Source organism: Lineus longissimus, chromosome 19 (genome assembly GCF_910592395.1).
Source record: "Lineus longissimus chromosome 19, tnLinLong1.2, whole genome shotgun sequence".
NCBI classification, from domain to species: Eukaryota; Metazoa; Nemertea; class Pilidiophora; order Heteronemertea; family Lineidae; genus Lineus; species Lineus longissimus.
Window position 1 is genome coordinate 13,152,644 of NC_088326.1, and position 23,406 is coordinate 13,176,049.

Consider the following 23,406-nt stretch of genomic DNA (forward strand, 5'->3'; position numbering starts at 1 on the left):
TCAAGTGAGACCAGTGGCTGGGTGTCTATCATGTTTCAAGTGAAGTTGGTCGTTTGGTTGTCGGGCGTTTGTGTTTTCTGGCTTGGCCGTTGCTGCGTTACGGTTTTTATGCATGCATGCCAGCTTAAAGATCTTACCAGTTACATTTACATGTACATGTACATCCATACGTGTTACAAGATTCTTGTAAAAATTCGTTAAATATCTTAAATGAGAATCGTACAAGAATCTTGTAAAGATCGTACATGTATAATGTACAAGAAACTTAAGAAGACCTTAATCAAGAATGATACCGGTATGCAGAAGTTTTTTGTTGTTTTTTTTCAAATCTCTCAAGTTGGAACGATTAAAAATATATACCGATGAGTTGACTTTTTGCTGAAAAAAACGAAATATATCCTAATGAATCCAGTTTGTTGGAACAAAAATGGATGTCTTTCACTTTGAAGCATGTGTGGCCCGCCATTTTGGTTTTGTTCGCTGGTCTGACAACGCTTCTTTGCTCAAAATTAATACAGCAAATACTACCTTTATTTTTGCAACACACGAAAATTTCTGAAAAACTAAAATTACACGATGAATATTTGAGCAGATTTTCATATTGAGAAAAATCGAGATTTTTAATTGGCTAAATCTGCAAAAATAAAACGCCCGAGAAAATTTGGGAGTTTGATAATTTGATATTTTTTGTTTTGAACGTTCAAAATAACATAGAAGAGTGTATTTTATTCGTCAGCTTAGTGATATGAATCTTTATTTCCTACCGTAAGAAATCATTTAAGTAGGCCAAATAAATTAGCAATTCATGCTTATAAAACAGAATGAGAAAAGTTCTCTCAGCAAAAAAGACAAGTGTTTCAATTTGAAAATTCCTATAGGAATCTTAAACATTCTTATTTGATATATCAATCAAATTCTTGAACAGGTACATGTACAATCTGTACAAGATTCTTGTAAGATCTTAACTCAGAAGCTTTTAAAGATTCACTATAGAGGTACATATGAAACCAGATCGTAATTATACCCAAATTTTATCTAGTTTTTGACCTGGTTATTAACTTTTTCAATCAATGCATCAAAATAAGCATGGCTTTATATGTTTACTTGCTCAAAACATGTCGTTGGGATCACTTGGTGCCATGGTAGCACTCAAAGAACCAGTACATTGTTCATGCCCGGCTGGTCTATCAAAGGCTTTCGATAGCAAGCATAAGCTTGTCAACATAACCGACGCTTCTTTTCATAAAAACACATTATCCTGTATAATTAATGGACGTACACGTCTAAAGATGCAACTCTTTCAGACAACTCATCTAATACTGCGTCCGTCTACATCTCATTGTTTATCTCAACAACATCAAGACGCAGACACACCAGCAAATTGAATACGATGAACTTGGCTAATGTGTCCCAGATGATTTTTAGTAGCTTTGTTATTGCTTTCGATCGGTTTCACCATGATATAAGACCATTAGCAAAACTTGAGGGAATACCTAAGCAAATGAATTGCTATAGAGCCAAATAATGTAGTTCTCTTATGTTTTCCTATGATATCTCAACAAAGACAGCGCAGTACATGAAGCACCAAAACAATAGGTTGTAACAGAACAATCACATTCCGCTCTCCAATCTACATCATCCAAAACACCAGACTATAATCACAAAATGAGAAGTTAGTGGAAGGCTTGAGAAAACAAATCTCTCTTGGATCAAATGGTTGTTAAAACAGGAGGGTTTGCAGTCCATCTGGGTCAAAGAGCTTGTCAGATCAGCGACAATATCTCCATCAGATGCGCGCGTTCTGCTGTCTTCATGGGCAATGTTAATATCTTTCAATGCTCTTAGGATTATGGTGGTGGTGAATAATATTATCAGTGGTAAATATGTGGTCAATTCTAGTTGCTGTAGCAGATTGTCACAAGTCGAGAAGTTCAAGTATGGTTGAGAGTTGTTGATAGGTTTGGCAGAAGTTTTAAAACAGAACTTTTCAAATATAGAACAAGTTACATTGCTCTACCATTGGCAAATAATGCTCATACCAGTCGGAAATTCGGCTAATATTCCTGTTTAAGACAACCTTCAGTTAACCAGTCTTTGTGCACTTTGATAGTTGCATATGTATTATTCAAATTGCACATGTGCATGAATAGTACGAAACTGGCGTGTACGTATTAAAGATTATTTACACGAATATTACCGGAAATTTCGACCTTGGTGTAAACGTATAAAAAAGTACCAAACACGAATATTACCGAAATTTCGACTTCGGATTAGATTATGATTTGATCGACTTGATCGACTTGATCGACTTGATACTAGACAAGTCGTTAGATAATTTTTATTGTGAGTTCGAAATTGAGCTATTAGAATCAATATTAGGCTTCAGCAACTGCAACATAATAATTGTATGCTATAAATGAGCGCTTTGAACACAGTCATCAACGCATTTGGTGCTGGGGAGCTTAAAGTTGACAGCATTCTTTAGAGCTTTTAAGTATTTTAATCATATTAACATTTAAGTACAACATTCCACTTTCTCCGTTATGCTTCTTTGCTAACACAGTTTCGTTGTCATGTCATACACGGGCTGTGTCAGTCGTGAATCGTAGTGAAGAAGGTAGATTGTATTACACTTTTGTTATCAACTGCTTCATGGAAGGGTTTTAAACATAATCTAACTCATAATCTAGTCATGTTTTATTATCAACACATTAAGCTGAACTATTATATCTTACTTACCAAGCCGCGCATAGATTACATGCAGATCCATATCTCTTTGAACATTGTATTGATGTCAATGCATGATTCGTGTACGTCGCAGTGTCGCCCCCTATTGTTTTGTTTCGTTCTGCTCCAGCCAGTTCCGTCATGTCCAAGTTGTACAAAGTGAATCCAACATCAACAGAAATTGAATTGAAAATAAGTGCAAAGAATTTGAAGGAAGTTAAGATTATTTATGTCAGATTTGTCGTCGAATTTTTGTCTTAACTAAAAGACTTAATATCTAGAAAACAGTTTTAATCCACTCTGTGAAAAAACCATTCGGGGGTTTTCTACTTTAAAAAGATAAATTTTCTTCGTCTATATTTATGTTAAAGAAAATGAAACAACTACTAAAACTTGTTAACTAACCCTTGTCGAGTTGTAGATGTCCTATATATATCTTCTGTGACGCTTTGCATGGCAAATATTTGTATTTCTGTAGCTAACAATGCATGCCTACACGAACCTATGTGCGCATGCGTGCGTATCTTATCAGCGTTGTAGTATCTCCATGACAATCTGTCTAATACAGCCTATCATGGCGGAGGGCCTACTTTAATGGTGGTCTCTAAGCTTAAAAGTAATTGGTATGTTTTACCTAAAACAACAGCAATAAGTGCACAGCAGCACTTTGCACTATGTATCCCCTAAAAGATATCTGCTGATGACATTTTATTGCCAGTGGGACAAAACTGGCTTTATCTTGTAATCCCAATTATATCTTTGAAACAACTTGAGATGATTTTATGCGGAAGAATAGATATGAAGCAATTAAACGTAAGGTGAATTGATTAGTAGGTCACTGCACCAAATTTAAATGACAAGTTCTGTGAATGAATGTGCCCTCTTTAAACTTAGGGAGCCAACAGAAATAGAGAAAACTGTTTGCAGGTGAATGTACAGCCATCATAGTTACTCTTGAGTTACTCTGTTGAATAGGTTGTACTACTGGTATTTTAAAGAGGCTACACTTATTCATATATCATTTAAAGGAAGATGAGTGACCACAGAAAAGAGAGCATAGTTACTAATTCATCTTCTGGTATCTGGAGGCTGGCTCACAGTTTAGGCCACAGACACCGTGTCAAAATCCAACTGAATATATCTAGAGACCACCTCGAACATCCGTGAGACCAGATACAGTGTCCATGTCGACTATCTCGGAATCTCGCAATGACGTAATCGGGAGTTGAACAGTTGTGTTCGTTTCTTGATGGAAGGGTGCATGTCTAAACCCTCTCTTTCTCAATTCCATAGTCGGGCACACCATGGACACCGTAATATTTAAATTCTTGGATGACAGAGACCCGGTCGAACACGACGTGTTAGACATGCCTCAATTCACTCTCGCTGACATTAAATTAATTGACTGTTCGCTTAATTATTCGACAGGTAAGTTAGTATTAAAGAGAATGGACGCCGAGATAGCAGGCGGCGGGTCGGTTGCGCGGCGCCTGCGTCTATGCGCACGGTTCGCTGAGAGTGCGGTCGCTGATATGCCCAGGTTATCGTGAGAAAACAGCGGATGGAAATTTTTCTTAATACCAAAAATACAGATTCTAAAAAAAATGAGAAAAAAGACATTTGAGTATCAAAATTTGCGTCTGCCATTATTTTTAGTTATCTTCAAGCACCATTGGAGCTTGTTAAGACCAATTCTTAATTGGCATTTGTATCAGCCTGTGTTCCCTAGGATGGTTTTTTTCTACTCCAAGAATCTCAGTTAAAAATGTTTAGTTAGGGAATAAACACTAAGATTCCCTGTCGTACTGAACTATTCTTTAAAAAAAATTGAAACCGTAACGGTTGTTGCATATTCAGCGATCCTTGACGTCACAGGCTCCTCGGAACGAACCCGTGGCGCCATCTGTTAAGGGCTCTTTCTTTTCACCTCATTCTCAACCTGCTTGTAATTTCACCTCGTCCCTAGAACGTTTGCAACTTTTGGCTATTTTCAACTTTTTCAAATTTTACCGTGGAGCAACTAACATGGTTTTAGCGCCTGGACCGTAGACCCAAACTCCATTCTACTTGAAAAATCGGGCATGCGCATGCGAAAAAGAAACTTGAGCTTAAAGCGCAGCTTGTGATGACGTCAGCCACATGAATTCCGTGACTGCAATTTTATGTTCAAAGATAAAATTCTAGGTCATCTTATTCAATGTTCTTACTCGTAACTCTTTCTTTCATTCTAATAACAAAAACAGTGAAATACCGGTAACACGACCACTCATGGAATCGAGGTTGCATGGTCGCGTTACCGGGGTGGTCGCGTTAGTGAAGTTGAAAATCCGGGGAGAAATTAAGTTTTCCTGCAAAATTGCCAAAAATGTTGGCAAAACTTGTTCATAAGTTCAAAATTCTGAAAAGTTTTCAAAGCCAAAATTCTTTTGGGGCTGATGATGTTTCTTCATTTTGAGCAGAAAAAAAGTTTAAAAAATATTTGAACTGAGAAATTTTTTCATCCTTCAGAGTTGAACTTTTTCTTTAGTTCAAAATTCTTAAAAAATTTCAAAGCCAAAGTGTTTTGGGGCTGATGTTTCTTCATTTTGAGCAGAAGAAAACAAATGAAAAAAATATTTGGACTCAGAAATTTTTTCATCCTTCCGAGTTGAATTTTTTCATAAGTCCAAAATTCTGAAAAACATTTTTTGGGACTGATGATGTTTCTTCATATTTTAGCAGAAAAAAGACAAGCGAACAAATATTTGGACTCCTTCAGAGTTGAATTTGTTCCTTAGTTCGAAATTCTGAAAAAAATATTTTTGGGGGTGATGATGTTTCTTCATTTTTGAGCAGAAAAAAAAAAGAAAGAAAATATTTGGACTTGAAAAAAAATTTCATCTCTAATTAGCCGCAATCAATTTCAATTACAGAAGTCATGGCAGTATTCGTCTTTTCAGGCAATTAGGCCCTTAGGCCCTAGGTCGGGTTAGAGGGGTGAATTTGGTCATTGGGACCGCCCAATCCAGTTGTCGTGGTCTGGGTACCGGGGTGGTCGTGTTACCGGGAGCCTTGTAATAGTAATTAGAGAGGAAACCATTCGGGACCGGCGATTCTTTGTCGTCATAGTGGGATGGTCGCCGACCGGGGTTCCACTGCACAGTCATGTACAGTGCAGGCTGTCCCTGCCGCTAGCATCCTTCTTGTTGTCCCCTCAATAAAAAAACTCTCAAACGATGACGTCTGTTCTTTTTACCTTTATGGGAACTTTATGAGTAAGCCACTTCGGAAAAATTACCGAAGAAAATCCTATAAATGGGTCGTCTCCTACTTTCAAATATTTTGGAGTTTTACTGTCATTTGCTGGGAATTTTCATTTCATTTGGAGAATTATGTGCGCCGTTAGCCTGTTTTTGGGGTAACTAAATGCTAATGTCATGAAATAAACGATGGGTGAACTAAACCAGTAATGTTTAGACGCCCTTCCCTCTTTCCCCGACATGTCCAAGTTGATGTACGTACCTTTATAGATGTTCTAGAAACGAGATGTAGTTTGTCGCCAACCGCACCCATGTTAGAAGTTCCACGGACTTTTTTGTATTTTCTCGTCGTTTGAGGCCATTCGGAAATTTTGTAAACTAACACAACTTTTGGTGTCTGCAGCCTACTAACATTTTCTTTTCTCAATTTTGTCTTATATTTGGGAAGTTTCTGTCTCCGAACAGAAGCAAAGGTGTCAGTTTAGTTTTTTCTCTTAAGTCACGTGATTTAACCTGTCAGATCACGTGCTATTTCATGAGGCTGGCGACATTCCTGATGCTATTGCAAGGTATGGTTTAGTCTTGCGCAAGCGGCTGCGTGCGTCTTATAGAATGGAGATACAGATCTTCGGTCGGGCCGTCTTCCTTGCCCAAGACCTCATCCGGGTCTTTTAGTCTGCATTAAGTTCTTCCGTACTTGTTGGAATAGAGTTTTTGAGATCTTACTCTGATTTCCTTTGACTAGTCTCAGTAGGCCGATAATTGCGAGATCATGCGAGAGTTTGCGAGAGGCGTCATGCGATTGAATTGAGGCAATTCGGGATCGTCAGAATTCGGTCGGCTCTTGCTCCATAGTCACGTGACCCTGGTATGTAATCATCCCCCGAGACCCATGTAGATAGTGTGAAAATTGTAGCTTTTTAAAGTGAGAATTCTCCCACCAGAGTGGGGCTTCTTTTTTTCTTTATTGAAATCGCGTGGATCATTTATATATAAGTCGCGTGCGCATGTCTAACATTATTTCCGTATATGTTGTAAATGTTGTAATTAAAAGATGTTATAATTTTTGTTTTCCAATTTTGATAAAATATTTTATCCGCAAATTTGAAATGGCTGTGTCTTCTAATACAGAGACCTACATGTCTCTCGAAATAGTCTTCTTTTGCTAGCGTCAGTAGCCGATCCCTCAGCGTTGCGAAATCTCTTCTGAGACCACAAGTACTGACTGAAAATAAACATTATATGATAACGGAGAAAAGACGCATGGCAATGCGGCAATTCTCATTCTACTTTCTCTGCTGGACGTGCGGCATTTATGCATATTCAGCATGTGGCTACGCGGTTCATTTAATATTTAGATATTTACACGCGCAGACATTCCGAATTATTGTTGTAGACATCATTCCAAAGGCTTTTTAGGCTCTCTCGTTTGGACTGAGCTGTGTATACCTAACCCTGCATGAAAGTCTTGCACTACAGACTCATATCTATCATATATACGCTCTCTATTTGCTATCATCTATACGCATGCATACACAAGACGCATGGGAAATTAACTAAGCACATCGCACAACTGACAATAAAATTTGAATTTGAAATTAAAACATGAAAGAAGAATTATATAAGTGTAGCGATGATTATTGAATGTGTATATTTTCGTATGAAAATGCATGACTGTGCGATAAAGCGATGTATATTTATTGTTATTCAGTGGATTGAGTTATTTATACAATGTAATGTATGGAATTATATGTATTATGCACACTAACAAGAAATGAATCTCATTTTCAACTTCATTTTCATAAATAGGTTTAGTATAACAAAATTCTCATGAAATGAAAACTGTATAATTCTAATTATTGCTTAGTCATTTCAGTCATCGAAATTATTTGGGATTTGAACCCAGAGATTTGGCAAGAAGATTTGACGAGCGCCTCTATGAAACGAAATAAAACATACTCGTAGGTTGTTGCCCTTAAAAGTTAAACAAAAATCTATAACATTGAAACACTTATAATGCATATTAAACGTGTACATTGTACTGGTTAATTCACTACTTAGAATATCATGTTTTATACACACCATACCACTTAAACAATTCACCGCCCCAAACCAGCAGGTTTGAAAGTTGTTCTCCCAGCATGCAGCAGGAAAGGTCACCTGACTCAATTAAATTATAGGGATTGTGCTGATTAGAACCTGTCAAACTGGCTGGAGTATGATGTCTTAAAGCGCTACAGTTTTTACATAGATGTGCAACTACGATGTTTGCAGAATAACTCCTAAACGACCTATCTTACTATTTTTGTATACAACCCTGCGACCTGTCGATCATTGTAGACCTTTTTTTATAACATATCCGTTCTGTTTGGGTCTCTTCTTAAAATTTCCGTTGTTTGATTTTTTTCATGGGTGTTCTATCATGGCACTGAGGGACCGGTGGACACGTGATTCAGCTGACCAATCATGTCTGCTGCAGATCACGTGACATACACCTACCACCATTTAGCCCATCTTTAGTTTTAAACTCATTGTTTTCCGTTTCAAATACCAGCAGCAGAACATGCGGCCATTTTGAAACCATGAATTCCCTCCTACACTTTAAGTGTCCCTCCTCATAAACAAATGGTCTTTATTTAGCTCGATTTTTGAATAATGACCTTTTAACCTTTCGCCCCTTTCCAGTCGGCTATACCAGTGAAACCGTTGTATTTAAATTTTTGGACGACCGAAATCCCGTGGCCTTCGACGATATGGCGCTAGAGCTGCCTCAATTCAGTTTAAATGGCGATCCTAAATTAAAAGACTGTTCGACAAACTATAGTACTGGTAAGTAACGGTAGAGGGAGTGATATTGCACGCGCGATATGCAAATTAGACAAAGCATGAGAAGTATTTTAGGTGTTGCTGTTGTTTCAACATATCTCGTCCCCTGAGTTTCGGCAAATTCGACTTATTCTGAGGTACAAGTGGATGACTGATCACCCCATCATCTGCCTTCTTCTGTAGCCCACAGCCATGGTACTGTTAACGTCGACTGATGTTATCAACCACGTCAACAGATCTGCAGATCAGCCTTCTCATGATTTGATGTTAATATTTGCTGGTCGCGCCCGTCATAGGCCTTTTTCACCTCCATGCACAGTATTCTCCAAATCACGCCGTGATCATATGCACCATATGACCTACATATGCACCATGTGATGTGAAATGCACTTATAACCAAGTCTGACAACAACTAAAATCCTTCTATCATTTGGAAAATCTGAGTTAAACTGTTTGCTTTGTCGTCCTATCTGATTCAGAAATCGAAACATTCTTTGGCCAACTCGGATGATGAAGTTATTTCAAGCTCTATAAAGCTTTGAAATTCAAATTGAGGGTTACCCATAGAAAATCAAAATCCAAGCTCAGGAGTTAAGCTCAAGTTTATTGTATTTAATGAACATGACTTGGTACAAATCACTGATTCAGGCTGTGCATCAAGTCACTCACATTCAAACTCCAAGCACTGGTCTGAGGTCACGGTGTTGAGGCTTACACTGCAGTGCATTATGGATTGAATGTGTATGTAGATACAGGTATGGCTGCATGGAGGTAGGAGAGTGCCCGCACGTGCTGGATTAGTGTAGAAAACCGCGGTGCTTTGACTCAAGCGATAGCGTGATTCTTTAGGCATACAACAAGCGTTGAGCGTCGCATTAGAATGCATTTATAGAGAGCTTAAGAAGCATGTACGTGTTCATTTTCGTACGTAGGTTATTGCGTATGCAAATGGCCTATTGCGTCACGAGTTTCATGATAATGTCATTGAACTATCCTCAACAACACACTCGTTACTACTTCTCAAGCTCTCTAACAGCGAAAACCTCTGTAAACTCAAATTTGTATTTTGTTGCGAATGTGACCCTATTTTCACCAACGGCTACTTATTTCGATGATGTTCCTCTTCCATGTACACTTTATTAGAACTGTGTATACTCCTGCCGCATCATTGAAATAAGCCAGGCAAAGGTCTGCTTCATCTATCAGATTAGTTAGATAGGTTTCTTTACAGTCTCTCAAATATGAAGTATCAAACTCGAAGCAATGCCTTTTCTGTTTCAAACTCCTTTCTTCTTCTTTCAACTGCGCTGTCTTTTCATTTCAAACTTCTGTACTCTGTGAAATGCAAGATAAGTCTCGTGATTGAGACGGAATGGCACAATGATCATTTTTACGCCATACTGGAATCATTCTCTCAATCATGCCTTATAAGATCGTCATGCTTGTTCTTTGGGTCTAGTTACCATGGTAACCCTTATGACACGCCACCTAGCGTTGTGTGTTTGTCATGCCAAGCTTCTCTATCGCTGTAGTTAGTTCTCAACTCTGCTGAAAGATGTCGTGTATCGGAAATCTTTCCGCCATTTTGTTTGTATCGCATGAAACTGGGGTCTCAGTTATTTTCAAGTGAAGCGAATAGATGTTGTGACAGTATTGAACGGGCTGTACAGGGCTGTACAAGCATAACCGTATCATTTGTGAAAAGTTTGAACATATCAGCTTCAACTTGAATAACATTATGTCGGATAAATTGCGTTTCGAAAATTCTAAATTTGGCAATGGCGTGGCACTATTGATATTATAATGCTACTAAAATAGGGCATCATTTGTTCAGAGGGAAATCTAGATAAGGCAAAGGGAAAAAAGTTTTTTTCTACTGAAATGCTGTATGTGTTATGGCTAGAACGTGAAATGTCGTACAGCTCTCCACCATTCTATTCAAATCTTATAGCCATTTACGTTATCATCTGCGCATGCGCGAGGCGATATGGCTGCAATATCCCTCCCAAGCGCGTGAGATCTGTAGCTTTAAATGAACTGACTCTCTCATTCAGAGACTGAATCTGAAATCCGCCATCTGGCTTTGACTCTTTTTGGGTAGATAGAAAGAGCACGAAGCCTCAAGAGTATCCGGTGGGTGGTGGCAACACAACAGACGTACCAAAGATGGCGACCGTGGACAATTCCGATGGCAAATACCACATTCATTTGCCAATTCTCCCGGTTTGGTTTTTGACAATTCTAAAAGCCAAATCATAGCCATCAGGAAAACTGTTGTTTTACCATGCCCCTGCTGCAATGTATTAACATAGTGCATGGCCATGATCCACTGCAAGGCCAAGATACATCCTGTTCGCCATAAGTAAGTATGATATAGAACCCAAGCCTGGTTGGCCGACTGGAAACTAGAAATAAAGCTTCTAAATGTAATCTAAACCTATGTACCAGCTTCTAAATGTAATCTGTCGAGCTTACTTTTCAAATGGCAATGCTGTGTTGTCTATCTTTCTATTTTTAATGCGCCATTTCATCATTAGCGCTATGCTTTGATGTATTCATGCGCCAATCTGCGCAAAAGATGGCGCACTGCGCATTGTGCGGCATCATGGCTATTCGCCACAATAAGTAAATCTACATGACGTCATACCTTGGCTATTTTTACAAGTTTTGAATGTATTACGTGACGTCATGCGCAAACAAGCGGTGTCGCGACAGCGTATGCGCACCTTTGATTATGAAGCGTCGTTCTAGTCGGCCACACCATGGATACAGTGCGATTCGGTTGGCTCGATGACATAGATACCGTAGAGAGAGGAGAGTACCTCGACTTGCCTCAGTTCGAGCTCTTCAATATCGAACTCATAGACTGCTCAAAAAACTACTCAACAGGTAAGATTATTCAGGACACATAAGAAGTAAATGTGACTCATACTCTACTTGTAAAATGTAAAACGCGTAATTTTAATTTCTATTGTGGTTGTGGTTTAAGTGTTAGGTTAGAGTCTTCTTGACTTTCTCATCTACACAGGTAATTTTGTAATTCTAGTGTTTTGCTCGTTTTCGTTTTTCAAATACGTTTTATACCCTAGCATGAATTTTGCGTTTATATCTAACCATAAGGTCCAGGTAAGATATAGACAAGAAGACTATTTGAAATACTAGCCATTTTATTTACCATTTTCTTCAAGTTATTTAATAACCATATTATCATACCTCATTAATGTGTAGGATTATCACTTAACGTAATTTAGAGTCACCTGGGGTAAAATAATTTTTAATATTTTATGGCATGATTTTATGGAAGGGTCAATAACCCAACAATTATCTAACAATTTTCCAGAAATGTTTCTTTGAAGACTGTTTGAGGCGAAATCGTGTCTCTCATATTTTGGCAGAATATTTTTCAAAAATAAAAGTCACCAATTTTCACAATAAAGCTGAGAATAAACTTGAATATTTTGATTTTTTTCTGAGATTCACATGTATTTCTAGATCAATCAGTAAACACGTTCCTTCAGGGTTTTTTTAAATCCATTCAAGACAAACTCGTCAGAGGATGAGGTGTGATAAGATAATGCAATACCAGTATTCAGTTTACTTTACTGGCTTGACATGGCGAAACGTTATCATGAACATCTGTTATATTCATCTTTAAATCCCTTACAGTTTTGAACGTTAAGAATATCATTCGTTTGAACACTAGAAAATATAGCTTAATAGCCAAAGCAATTTTGTATACCGAACTTTTTTCGAAGTTATTTAAAGACTAACTGTTCCTGTAACTCAAGAAACGGCGTTTCCTAATTGATAGAACTTTCGTATACTCTGAAAGTGTGTTCTATTCACATCCTTTGAGGAAGTCAACAGCAACATCAGAACCAGTAGCGATTGTCTCCGTTTAGCATGTGTTCCATATTTCCAGCATTGGTAAACTATACTATTAGACGGAATGTGTCATGCAAGTCGCATCATTCGCACTTCAACTCGATCAGCTTAACCCTGACGACTGACATCATTGAGCTTGAAATAGCATCCGACCTTCAAATTTGCACCAAAAATACATTTAACTTGTACAGCATGAAACTTTCGTCTGTCCGAGTATGGCACATTACTCAAGAATTGCTTTGAAATTTCAGGAGCTTACCCCTGCCTTCAAATAAAATTCATCCTAAAGCGGGACATCGGATATTACCTTATACAGGTATATGTGCCGAGTATTCTCATCGTGATTCTATCCTGGGTGGCTTTCTGGATCAACATCGAGGCCATCCCTGCCAGAGTCTCTCTGGGGCTGCTAACAGTGCTTACCATGACCACACAGAGTTCAGGAGCAAGGCAGGGCTTACCGAGAGTATCGTATATAAAGGTAATTAAGACGGGGCTTCCACGAGTCTCGTATATAAAGGTAATTAAGACGGGGCTTCCACGAGTCTCGTATATAAAGGTAATTAAGAAGGGTGTAAAGGTAATTACCTAAGACGGAGCTTTCTAAAAGTCTTCGACATAGAAGAAGCTGGTGATCCGGGTTTTATGTCTCATTTCGTCGACTTATAATTGTGTTTCTGAGAAAATTTTCCAATGAATTTAAGAATAGATGTAAAGCTACATTCTCAAACATTCCCACTTTTGATCTTTTTCCCCAGGCTATAGACGTGTGGATGTCCATGTGTCTCGTCTTCGTCTTCACTTCGCTGCTGGAATTCGCTGTGGTCAATGTCTTCTCTCGGAAAGAGATAAAATTGAAAAGTATGCCGGATCCGGAAACGATCCCTATGGGGGAGGTGAGTGATTTTCACGTGAGTTGCTTTCAGTAGGATGGTTCCTTGGCCCGCCGTTGGCGGTGCTGCTGGTAGCAGCGCCACGATCGGCGAGTCAAAGAACCAGAGTAGAGCTTCACAACAGCTGGCTCAATTTTGATTAACTTGCGCTTACACTTAGAATTAATACTTGAACATAATCTGAACGACTTTGCCAGAAATGATGCCTATGGACCACTACTAACTTAGGGGACTGGATGCATCGTTCATTTTACTCAGTATGGACCACATTTTCTTTAAAAATCAGGTTCTCTAGTCCAAAGATCATCTGAAAGTTAAAATGGGCAGAATTTGATTTGGTTAACGCCTTATGATCAGGCTTTGAGAGCAAATTTACAAGCCTAGGGTGACCTTTACCAAAGTGAAACTCGCTTTGGTCACGACAGTTCAAGTGTAAAATCAACTACATTTTGTCTCATGAACATTTTCAGACTGTAGGTATCTCTTTAATAGGCTATATAAATGCCACTGATTCATTAATTCCTTTACCACTTCTTCCTGCACTTTCACTATAATAATTACCTTTCCTAAAAGAAAACGAATAGTTTATGCCATTACCCTGTGAACCACCCGGGTAAAGCATTTTGCCATTACCTAGTTCACCACCCTGGTAAATATTTAAAACCGTATTTTACTTCAATTGTGCACTTTCAAATTAACTCTTTGTAATGTGATGTGTCGGTCATGTCAACCTGCATGCAGTGGATACAACTGTTTTACAAATCTTGGCAAAGAAAGTGCCCACATGACGTTTTTCACCCCCTCAGGCATAAAATAATTCAAACAAACCTCACACCTCGGTTGTTCTATTGTGTTAAAAATACAACAAATTCATTGATGCTTGAGCATAATCTGCAGGCTAAACCGACCTCCTTGACTGTTCTATTGTCTTAAACAAAGCTCACCCATGTGCTAGCTTCAACGAGAAAAGACATGCTTGAAACATCGATATGTTTATTGTGTAACATTCCAATAAAATTACTAAAATGTCACAGGTCCAAAGTATTCGTGGTCAAGTCTTTGGTACATTGTAACTGGCAATGTCGTTCAACACGTTTCAAATCATAGGGTAGACTCCCAACAAAATGAGATGGTGTACAATTTCAAATCATAAAAGTTGGAAGACCCTATAATCCTACCAGCTTCAAATTTCATTATCTTTTAAAACAAATGGTTTATGATGTTCTACATCCACAGCAACTGTGTGTTCCTGAGTAAGAAAAATCACATTTTTACCCTTTTGGGCAATATTTGATATGAACACCTTCCCTTTTGTCATTGAACTTTGAGGAATGGATATTGAACAAGATTTTCAGCCTCAACACTGTAAAATGTAATTATAAATGTTCTCAAAGATTTTTCCAATAAGAGAATAATACACCTGAAGCGATAATTGACGGTAAAGCATGTCATAGCAAGCATTACACATTGCCGTTTATATCAAATTAGTGAAGGTTTGTGACCTGTACGTTATCACCCCTTACAGTTTAAGTGTAATGTATGTAGATGTTAATTTGCCAGACTAACATTTTCATTATAAACCTTTCTGAACATTACAATATTAGTTATTCTTTGAAAGTTTGTTTCATTTGTTATGTGGTTGTCTCGTAGTTGAAACTTTTACAACACCCTACACTAGCATAGTTAGCTCTCATCGCCAATGAACAAAGATTCTCTAGTTTCCCGAATCTGAGACTGCTGCATTAAGTCAAGGCATGGCCGCCACTAGGCCGAGTTCATGGTGTCATGACCAACGGACAACTTGGTTTTCCCCACCGATCGCCCATCCCAATTGAACATATTGAATGGTATCAAACTACCATGAGCTGGATATCTTTGAAGACTCGGCTTAAATACTCCGTTTTGCCTTCGAAAGAACTACGAGAAAAGATTCCAGATTTTGCATCCGGTTACGCATGCGCATAGATAAGTAACCAAGATAATCAAACCGTAACTACGGATAGTAATTCATGCGCATGCGTAATGTTTGCAAAACTGTGAACATTTTGTTCGAATTTCTGCAACCGCAATGCTGATTTAGTATCGATCTCAAACAAAAATGTCCACTGAAAAAAAAATTGTACAAAAAACAGACACCTTACAAACAATGGCCGAGTCACTGTTTGTCAACAACAAATCATTTTATAAAATTTGTTATTTTCGTCTTACATTCATATTTACATGTACTAACCTTTTAGCAAAAAATATTAACGTTTCGAATACATTTCTACTGCAAGCAGTGGACACCTCTGGTAGGCCTAGAAGTATATGAATGTATAATATGCATTATACATGTTATGCATCATTATTACAAGTGTGGGATGACAGACTAGCTTTTGGCATCGAAAGGGTTAAATCCAACCTACCAAACGAACCAACTCCTAAGGTTGCGATTATATAGAGGTCACGTTTTCAAATGTAACTCGTCACAGTTCACTTTTCATGCGTGAAATGAAGAACGAACAAGTCATGTCCAAAGAGCGGGCTGCATACCTCACGTCGTGTTTTAAGCCTAAGTCACTTAACTATTGACTTGTGAAACATGACAAGTGACAACGTGAATCCTATATAACTCCGGCCTAATACGATACTGCATCACAATGCACATTAAATTAATTTTCGCTCTCACTTTATTTTTAATTCGAAAGATGAGCAGACTGGTACGTTGCCTATTTTTTGTGATGTTATGGGCAGGTGTTTTTCCCTGTGGAATGAATGTAGCATTGGGTCAGTTATCCAAGGTCCGTGTTAGCCCTACATGCAGCAAAATTCACCTCCTTCCTTTGAATTTTTTTGCAACGTTTTTAATGTGTAGGTGCATATTTTCAAGTTCTCCTCACAATATCTAGGAGATTGTGTGAATGTTGCTAGAGGTTCCTTGAAAGTAAATTCTGGCTGCATGAACCCTTTTTTATAAAACGCTAAGAAAAAGCAACAGCGTAAGATGTATTTGGCCCTCATAGATTTTTCACGGCTGTTGAAACCCCTACAGGAATTTCTCGAAAATGATTTGGGAGATTTTTTGCCAAATTCATCTCATGTTATTTCACGAAATCCCTGGGTGTTTGCTCGAAAGCTGAAAATATTTGAAATACGTACTCTTGAAAACCCAGAGTAGACAATTTTTAAGTGTGTTAGAGTGTGTTTATTTTATAAAAGTAGGCTACTCGACAGTTTTAAAACCTGGATAACTGACTCCAATCCTGGGGCAATGTTGACATCTTTGCCAAGCAACTGGTGCAAGTCTCTCGCCTCGCCACACTATCGTGCACGATCTTCTCTCGATGTTAGCAAATATCGCTGTCTTTCTTGTTCTGTTTCAACATAAACACAACTGCCAATGACGTAATTTTCGGATCAGGTGATCAGATTCCACGGACCAATGACGCTTGAGGACGCAAATTCGAATTGGGATGACATGTATGAGGGATAGTATGCCCTTTCTCTTGAACTTGACTCGTATGCGATTGTACGGTTCTCCTTAAACGTTGTCTCTGGCACTTGTGCATACTGAGTTTAATTTCAGACCAATTCTGTCTCAGTCTGTAGAAGAGATTACAAATCTCGAACGAATGTTTATAGTTAGCAAAGGCTTGGCTCACAAACGAGCTGTCTTCATGGTGTTTGCTGAATTCCTACTGCAGATGTGTGTCTTTATGCTTTGTTTACATAGAGTTTACGCTGCCACTTGTAACGTGAAAACGAACAAGTCATTTCCCAAGAGCGGGTTACATATGATTCACGTGTCACTTATCACCCTCATGTCATGTCTTGTTATGTCTTCAGGTCGAGGTCAGTTATCGAACTGACTAGTGACAAGTAAATCCTAAATAAACCCTTTCCGTACAGCAATATGACCCACAATCACGTGGATCGACGAGTCAAAATGATACACCGGTTAATGACGTAACGGGCCATAATGCACTCACCGGAACAAGTTACAGGAGCAAGAAATGATTCCGAAGAGTCTATTGTGGCCTGAAACGGTATATCGATTTGGGCCGCCGCCATGACAATGGGTGATATGAATAAAGACAAGCAAATGCTTTTATCTAAAACTCCATGTACATTTACACTTGACCTTTCTGTACAAAATTGAAGTAAAAGCATTTGCTAGACTTTATTCATATCAGCCAATGACTGGAGAGTTACATGCCCACATCTCCTACAACCTCGCATTTGGTTGAACAGCCCAGAGAGTATTCCACACTATCATTGCAGTACAAATGTGTTCACTTTGAAACAGAACAATTTCTTTCTCTGCTTTCACTGTCCACCCATTGGTTCCTTTCCATACTGCTTATCTAGCTCTTAATTAGCTCAATAAGTTATGTTAGAAAGTACTTGTCAAACAGCGTCAGGTCTGGTGGAATATACAGTTGATTAGGTCTCCATGAAATAAATACACAGAACTTCAATTTGAGTAATCACATATAATTCTAGTTCCAGTGTAAACGTTTGAAATGTCCTGATAAGGATTCTGTTTTTAGATGTTAAGCACATAATAGAATCTTTTGTTACACGGACATTCCACACCGATTCCGATCAATTGAATCGTTTCCAGTCGTTACCGGTGTGACAGCGGATATAGTCCCCCTGGAGTCATAGTCCGGTAGCATTGTATTTGACCAATTAAGCAGCATGATCTATTGTACCGCTAACCCTAACCAAAACATTTAGCAATGCGGGCTATTGTTACACGGACTATCAGCCCTAGGACTACTATCCCTTGCACACCGGCTGTGAATAGTAACGCTTCAATAAATATATATATTGTAACTATTACCTTTCGCAAACGCCCACAGACCTGCGTTGACTATTTCTGTGCTTTACATTTGTGTTCGAACTTTGTAGAAGAAATGAGTTTTCAGCAGCAAATACTATATTTTTTTATCACCATTTCATGACTCAACAGACGATAAAGGACTCTTTTAGGCATTACGCTATGGAAAGCCATACAGGATGACACTGAAGGAATGTGATCATTTGTATTGTTTGTATAAGGGTACAGCGAGGCCTTATCAAATGGTATCAGTTTCGAAGCTGTGACACCAATCACCAATTAAGTACAAATTTCGCGTGAAATAGTTTATGGTATCTTACTTATTTGGTAAACCCTTGTGGTTTTGATGAAGAAACGATGTTTAAACTTGTCTTCTAAGTTTGATCTTTTCGTTTTTCCAGGTGAACATCATTGTAGAAAACGGGAAGGAGCCTCGCCACACTAAGACAATGATTCCAGACCCGGACGGTAAAACAAAAGCTCGGCGAATAGACAAACTTTCCAGACGGCTCTTTCCCATGGCCTTTCTTATATTCAACGTTATATACTGGGTCTTTTACCTAGTCATCTAAGGAGAGTGAATGGCAACAAAATCCATTTTGGATATCCGTGATTCAGTGATTTCAAGATACCTGTATACATAGTTCTGATCAGTTTCCAATCTGTGCGCCAGGGGGCGTCATTTTTCTCCATTGTGAACAGGAAATGGAGACGTCTCCTATTAGTGTGTTTTGGTACTTGCTGAGTATGTATGAAGTGAGGATGAGTGCTGCACTGTTTATGAAAAAAATCTGACCCCTTGACCCAATTTCTAAATAAGGAGTTGCGGAGTATGCGCATGTGTGATAGCGGTCAGGATAAAGAAGAAAAGCTGAGACAATTTCAGTAAAAATCACAGAAAGGTGTGGTTCTGTCAGTAGGCGGTTCATGAAGCACCAGGTCACGGCCCAGGCCGAGATTGAACTCATGTGCTAGTGGCGCCAACCGGAATCATGTGATGCAGATCACGTGATGTAAATATGGATGCAGGTATCACGTGATGTAGACATGGATAACAGTTGCAGTACATTCTGTTTATACAAAGCGTGGCTGCCATTCACTGTGTATCTGGACCTATCAGATCCATAGACTGAAACATAGACTTTGATGGGATATGTTACACTCACTGCTAGCTTAGTGATTCTCATGCGCCACTCACGAAGACCAAAGGGGCATATATTCAATATTTGTTCCAAATCGTGGGGAAAAGAATAGAAGAACGGTAACCATCTTGATGTTTAGATAGTTCGCAATAACAGACAATTTCTCTCCATTCTTTGCAATAAAACTGTTGTGTTGCTTGCGACTGATGCCAGCGGCGGTTTTATTTTATCTCACGAGATGCAGGTCAAAGCCATGTCTATCTTGTTATGCAGATTTAGGGCATGATCTCTAAGTTTGGAGGGTGTGTATTCAATGACTCTGATTCTTATTCCAATGTTAAAATAAATCCTGGTTTTTATGATATATAATCTTCCTTCTTATCCCGAAACCATTAAATCATGATAGTCAAGTAAACTTAAAACTGTTGTACTAAATCCCAAGTAGTGATATAGTGTACGTATAATACTGAAAATGTGAATCTGTTGCTGGGGAATCGATAAAAATGCCCCCAAGAAATCGAAAAAGCCTCATTTCCATTCAAAACGAATATTATTGAGCCGTCACCAGATTGCCTGTTGACAACAATTTTAAAATTTCAAAAGAAAACACATATTCAGCTTTTGTTTCTGTCACATGCAGGTGTTCTTGCATGTTACGTGTTTCCGAGTCAAGCAAGCGGCGAATCAGTTTCTTCAGCTGTGTCACATGATGTCTTATAGCTAATCAGTTCTAAGCTCTGTTTATTATAGAAGCAGGGCGATGTCGTTGACGTCATCGGTCCTTCTTTCTACGGATGGTGTGTAATCAAAGCCAAATTATTGATGACGTCATCAGATCTATATCTGTTTGTAAAGTTTATCGGTGACATCTTTTTCCGATTCTAATGGTGTATTTTTTAAAGTTGAATTGTGTTGCAACATGGTTTACATAATGCTTGTATTGTCAAACGACAAATCAAAACATAATCAAACTAAAACACTAGATACAAGACATTGTGATGACGTTTGAAAAGATGCCATCTACGTCAGTGAAATAGGGTGATGACGTCATCATAACTGCTTCCTAGGTTTTTCATTAATGCTGTAGGATGAACGTTGCTGTAGATTTGATGGTAGAATTGACTTGCCTTGTGTATTTGCATCAAGGCTTGTTTTATAACCTGTAAAATGCCATTATGATGTCACGGTATATGAGGTCACAGTATATGACGTCATATATGATAAAGTTGTTTTCTGTTCATAGTACGAAACAATGAGGATCAACACCACATTAAAGATGTAGTTTTTACACCAGGCGTGCTTCCCACTTAAGGTCTCGTGTTGTCTGACGTCACAATCAGATACACGATGGTGTAATAAAAAGGTTTTCATATGAAAGATTTGTAGAGGCAAGCTTTCGGAAACTCGTAAGAAAAGGCCGCCACATAAATTCGCGTTTTTTCAAGATGAGTGTCCGAAGTCGTGGAGCTCGCTATGGGGAAATAAAATGGCCGACTTATTGGGTCGGCCGTTGACCTTTCCGACAGTACATCAGACGTCGACATCGAGAGCCGCCTCAAGAGCAAACATTCTGCTGCTGGTCATTCTCGAGGTCTACATCAGGTTAGACATGAATCTCCTTCATAGGTTCCGTTACAGCCAAGAAGGTAATAAACGGTTTATTTTTACCGGACAATTCACTGAAAACTTTCCTTAACCTGTGGCACAACTGCCGAAATGGCCGCCAAGAAACATTGCTGCGATAAAAACACTGACTAACTGATACCTAATCTGCTCGCTAGATGGTAGGAAGAAATGGCCAGTTCCAAATGTTATCTCGCCTGAAGAGCGTGCATCAATTTTCACCTGCAAGACCGAAGTTTACATGCATGCATCATTCCGAAATGGCGGGCCTGACCGATCCTTTCACTCATTCTATACTGCCATCTGGAGTGTAGATCCTGTACCATTGATGACAATGCCAACGGATCATCTAACATATCATTTGTAATATGCGCAGGGTAGACACTTTGTTTAGCCTTTTCTAGTTATAAAATAATAAAGAATACTTTTTCAAAAAACATGCTGTACTCCCAATAAATAAATGAATACATCACGTGTTTCACGGGTTAAAACCTCACTACACCACTGTCATAATTAACATATTCATAACGTAATTTGCATATTCATGAAGTTAGTAACATATCGATTCAGTTATCATTTAATCCCCATTTCTCTCTCTTTCGGGTTGAATCATTGTGCACTGTACATTTGTCATTCAAACTACCGGTATTTCAAGAGAAATCGAAAAAAATCCTATTTATTTTGTTTATTATATTTAAGCCTGTAAATATTCGTATCAAAACGGCTGCTATCGAAGTGACGTCATGAAAGGTATAATCACATGACCAGTGATAACACTGGCTGGTTCGGTGAATGAAGCAGAGCAAAGAGGGATGGTTAAGTGCGTCAACATGGCCTGTTTCTCTACGTCACAAAAGCAATGTCACACATGTGCAGTAATTGTTGAATATCTAACTCAAACGACATTTTGATCATGGACTAGGGGTACATCGATTGCTAAGAGTAACTCATTTGACTAAACTCACTCACATACAACCATATGAACTCGACTTCCCGCGTGATACACTAGATGATGAGCATATTCCCCGTAATTACGAAATCAAATGTGACGATTTACCACATTCTTGCTGGAAACATTGAGATCAACTAAAACATGTCGTTTTCAAACAAAATGAGAAAGAAATGATCAGAAATAACGTTGTCTTTCTATTATAAATACTGTATCGTCATCGGTTGTTCTTTTTTTCGTTCTCTCTCCACGAATATATAGCCAATGTCGTCAGAGGTCACGTGACAATGGATTCAACATGGCGTGGTGTTCGCATTTACTCAATAAAATTGAAAGTATGAAATAAAAATGTACATTAAACATTTTTTCGGTTTAAATAGAACGACATAATCACGTGCTGTAAATATTATGCATAATATAAAAAGGTAGGTTTTCTCATCTTTTTTCGTGACGTCATAAACGATGGCGGCCGTGTCATCCAATCAGTGATCCTGATTTGCATTCTGCTGCCACGTGTTGGTGTCTTCGTTAACTAAAGGTTTGCCATTAACCCATTCACCTGCTTCTCACATTTGCAAGCCTTATTTTGTACAACCATGTAACATAACGAAACGTATAGCTTTTTCTATTGAAATAAATTATGTTAAACATCATAGGTCACTCGCTTTTCTTCCTTTCTTGTCACCATAGTAAAGCTGACATGCATGCATAAAAACCCTGATGTGAATTCATGAGACACATAATCAGGAGATGAACATAACACCCTCTGATGATTATAGGAGCACACAGCTATTTTTCGAATTTTAAAGACGCAAAACAATTCCCCGCTTTGCTAGTATTCAAACCATGCGTGTATTGAGGAACTGTCTGATGAGGTGGTATTCGATTTCAAACAATGGTCGCGCGATATTGCAACGGCCACTTATAAGATGAACTGATGGTCATATCTGTGCTCCACATCAAGTACTCTGTTGGTGAATACGGTAGCGCCATTGCGGCCTGCTTGTCGTCTGTCATATCTGATGGCGTTAGAAACATGGTCGTCTGACCGGTCGTTCCAAACATAGCGGACGGGCGTAAGTGTTTTCTGACTTGGCCGTTAGGGTTTTTATGCATGCATGTCAGCTATAAGTAGGGACTTTTCGCCAATCCCCGAAACGCCAACTTGAACGCCTTCCCCAGCGTTCGACCTCCTGATAACTCTATCGTACAATGGGATATATAGGTGTTCGTGTCGACGTTTCGGGGGATAAGCGAAAACTTACTATCAAAAACAAACGCCTTTCGTCAAGATTTTGAA

The 23,406-nt window shown here is 38.6% G+C and overlaps 1 protein-coding gene across 11 annotated transcripts in view; it reads left to right on the forward strand.

Moving 5' to 3' along the window:
* LOC135503117 (glycine receptor subunit alpha-2-like) overlaps positions 1-22,759 on the forward strand; it is a 107,375-nt gene extending 84,616 nt beyond the window's left edge. For 6 of the 11 annotated variants that reach the window (XM_064796463.1, XM_064796462.1, XM_064796472.1 and 3 more), the window contains 4 exons: positions 8,652-8,795; positions 12,929-13,158; positions 13,436-13,588; positions 18,794-22,759. In XM_064796463.1, coding sequence (XP_064652533.1) covers positions 8,652-8,795; positions 12,929-13,158; positions 13,436-13,588; positions 18,794-18,964 — 698 coding nt within the window. In that variant the 3' untranslated portion in view covers positions 18,965-22,759. Of the gene's footprint in view, positions 1-4,020; positions 4,156-8,651; positions 8,796-11,543; positions 11,682-12,928; positions 13,159-13,435; positions 13,589-16,257; positions 16,270-18,793 lie in introns of all 11 variants that reach the window. The other 5 variants (XM_064796469.1, XM_064796468.1, XM_064796465.1 and 2 more) reach the window with 4 other exon arrangements.
* Positions 22,760-23,406: the final 647 nt, after the last annotated feature.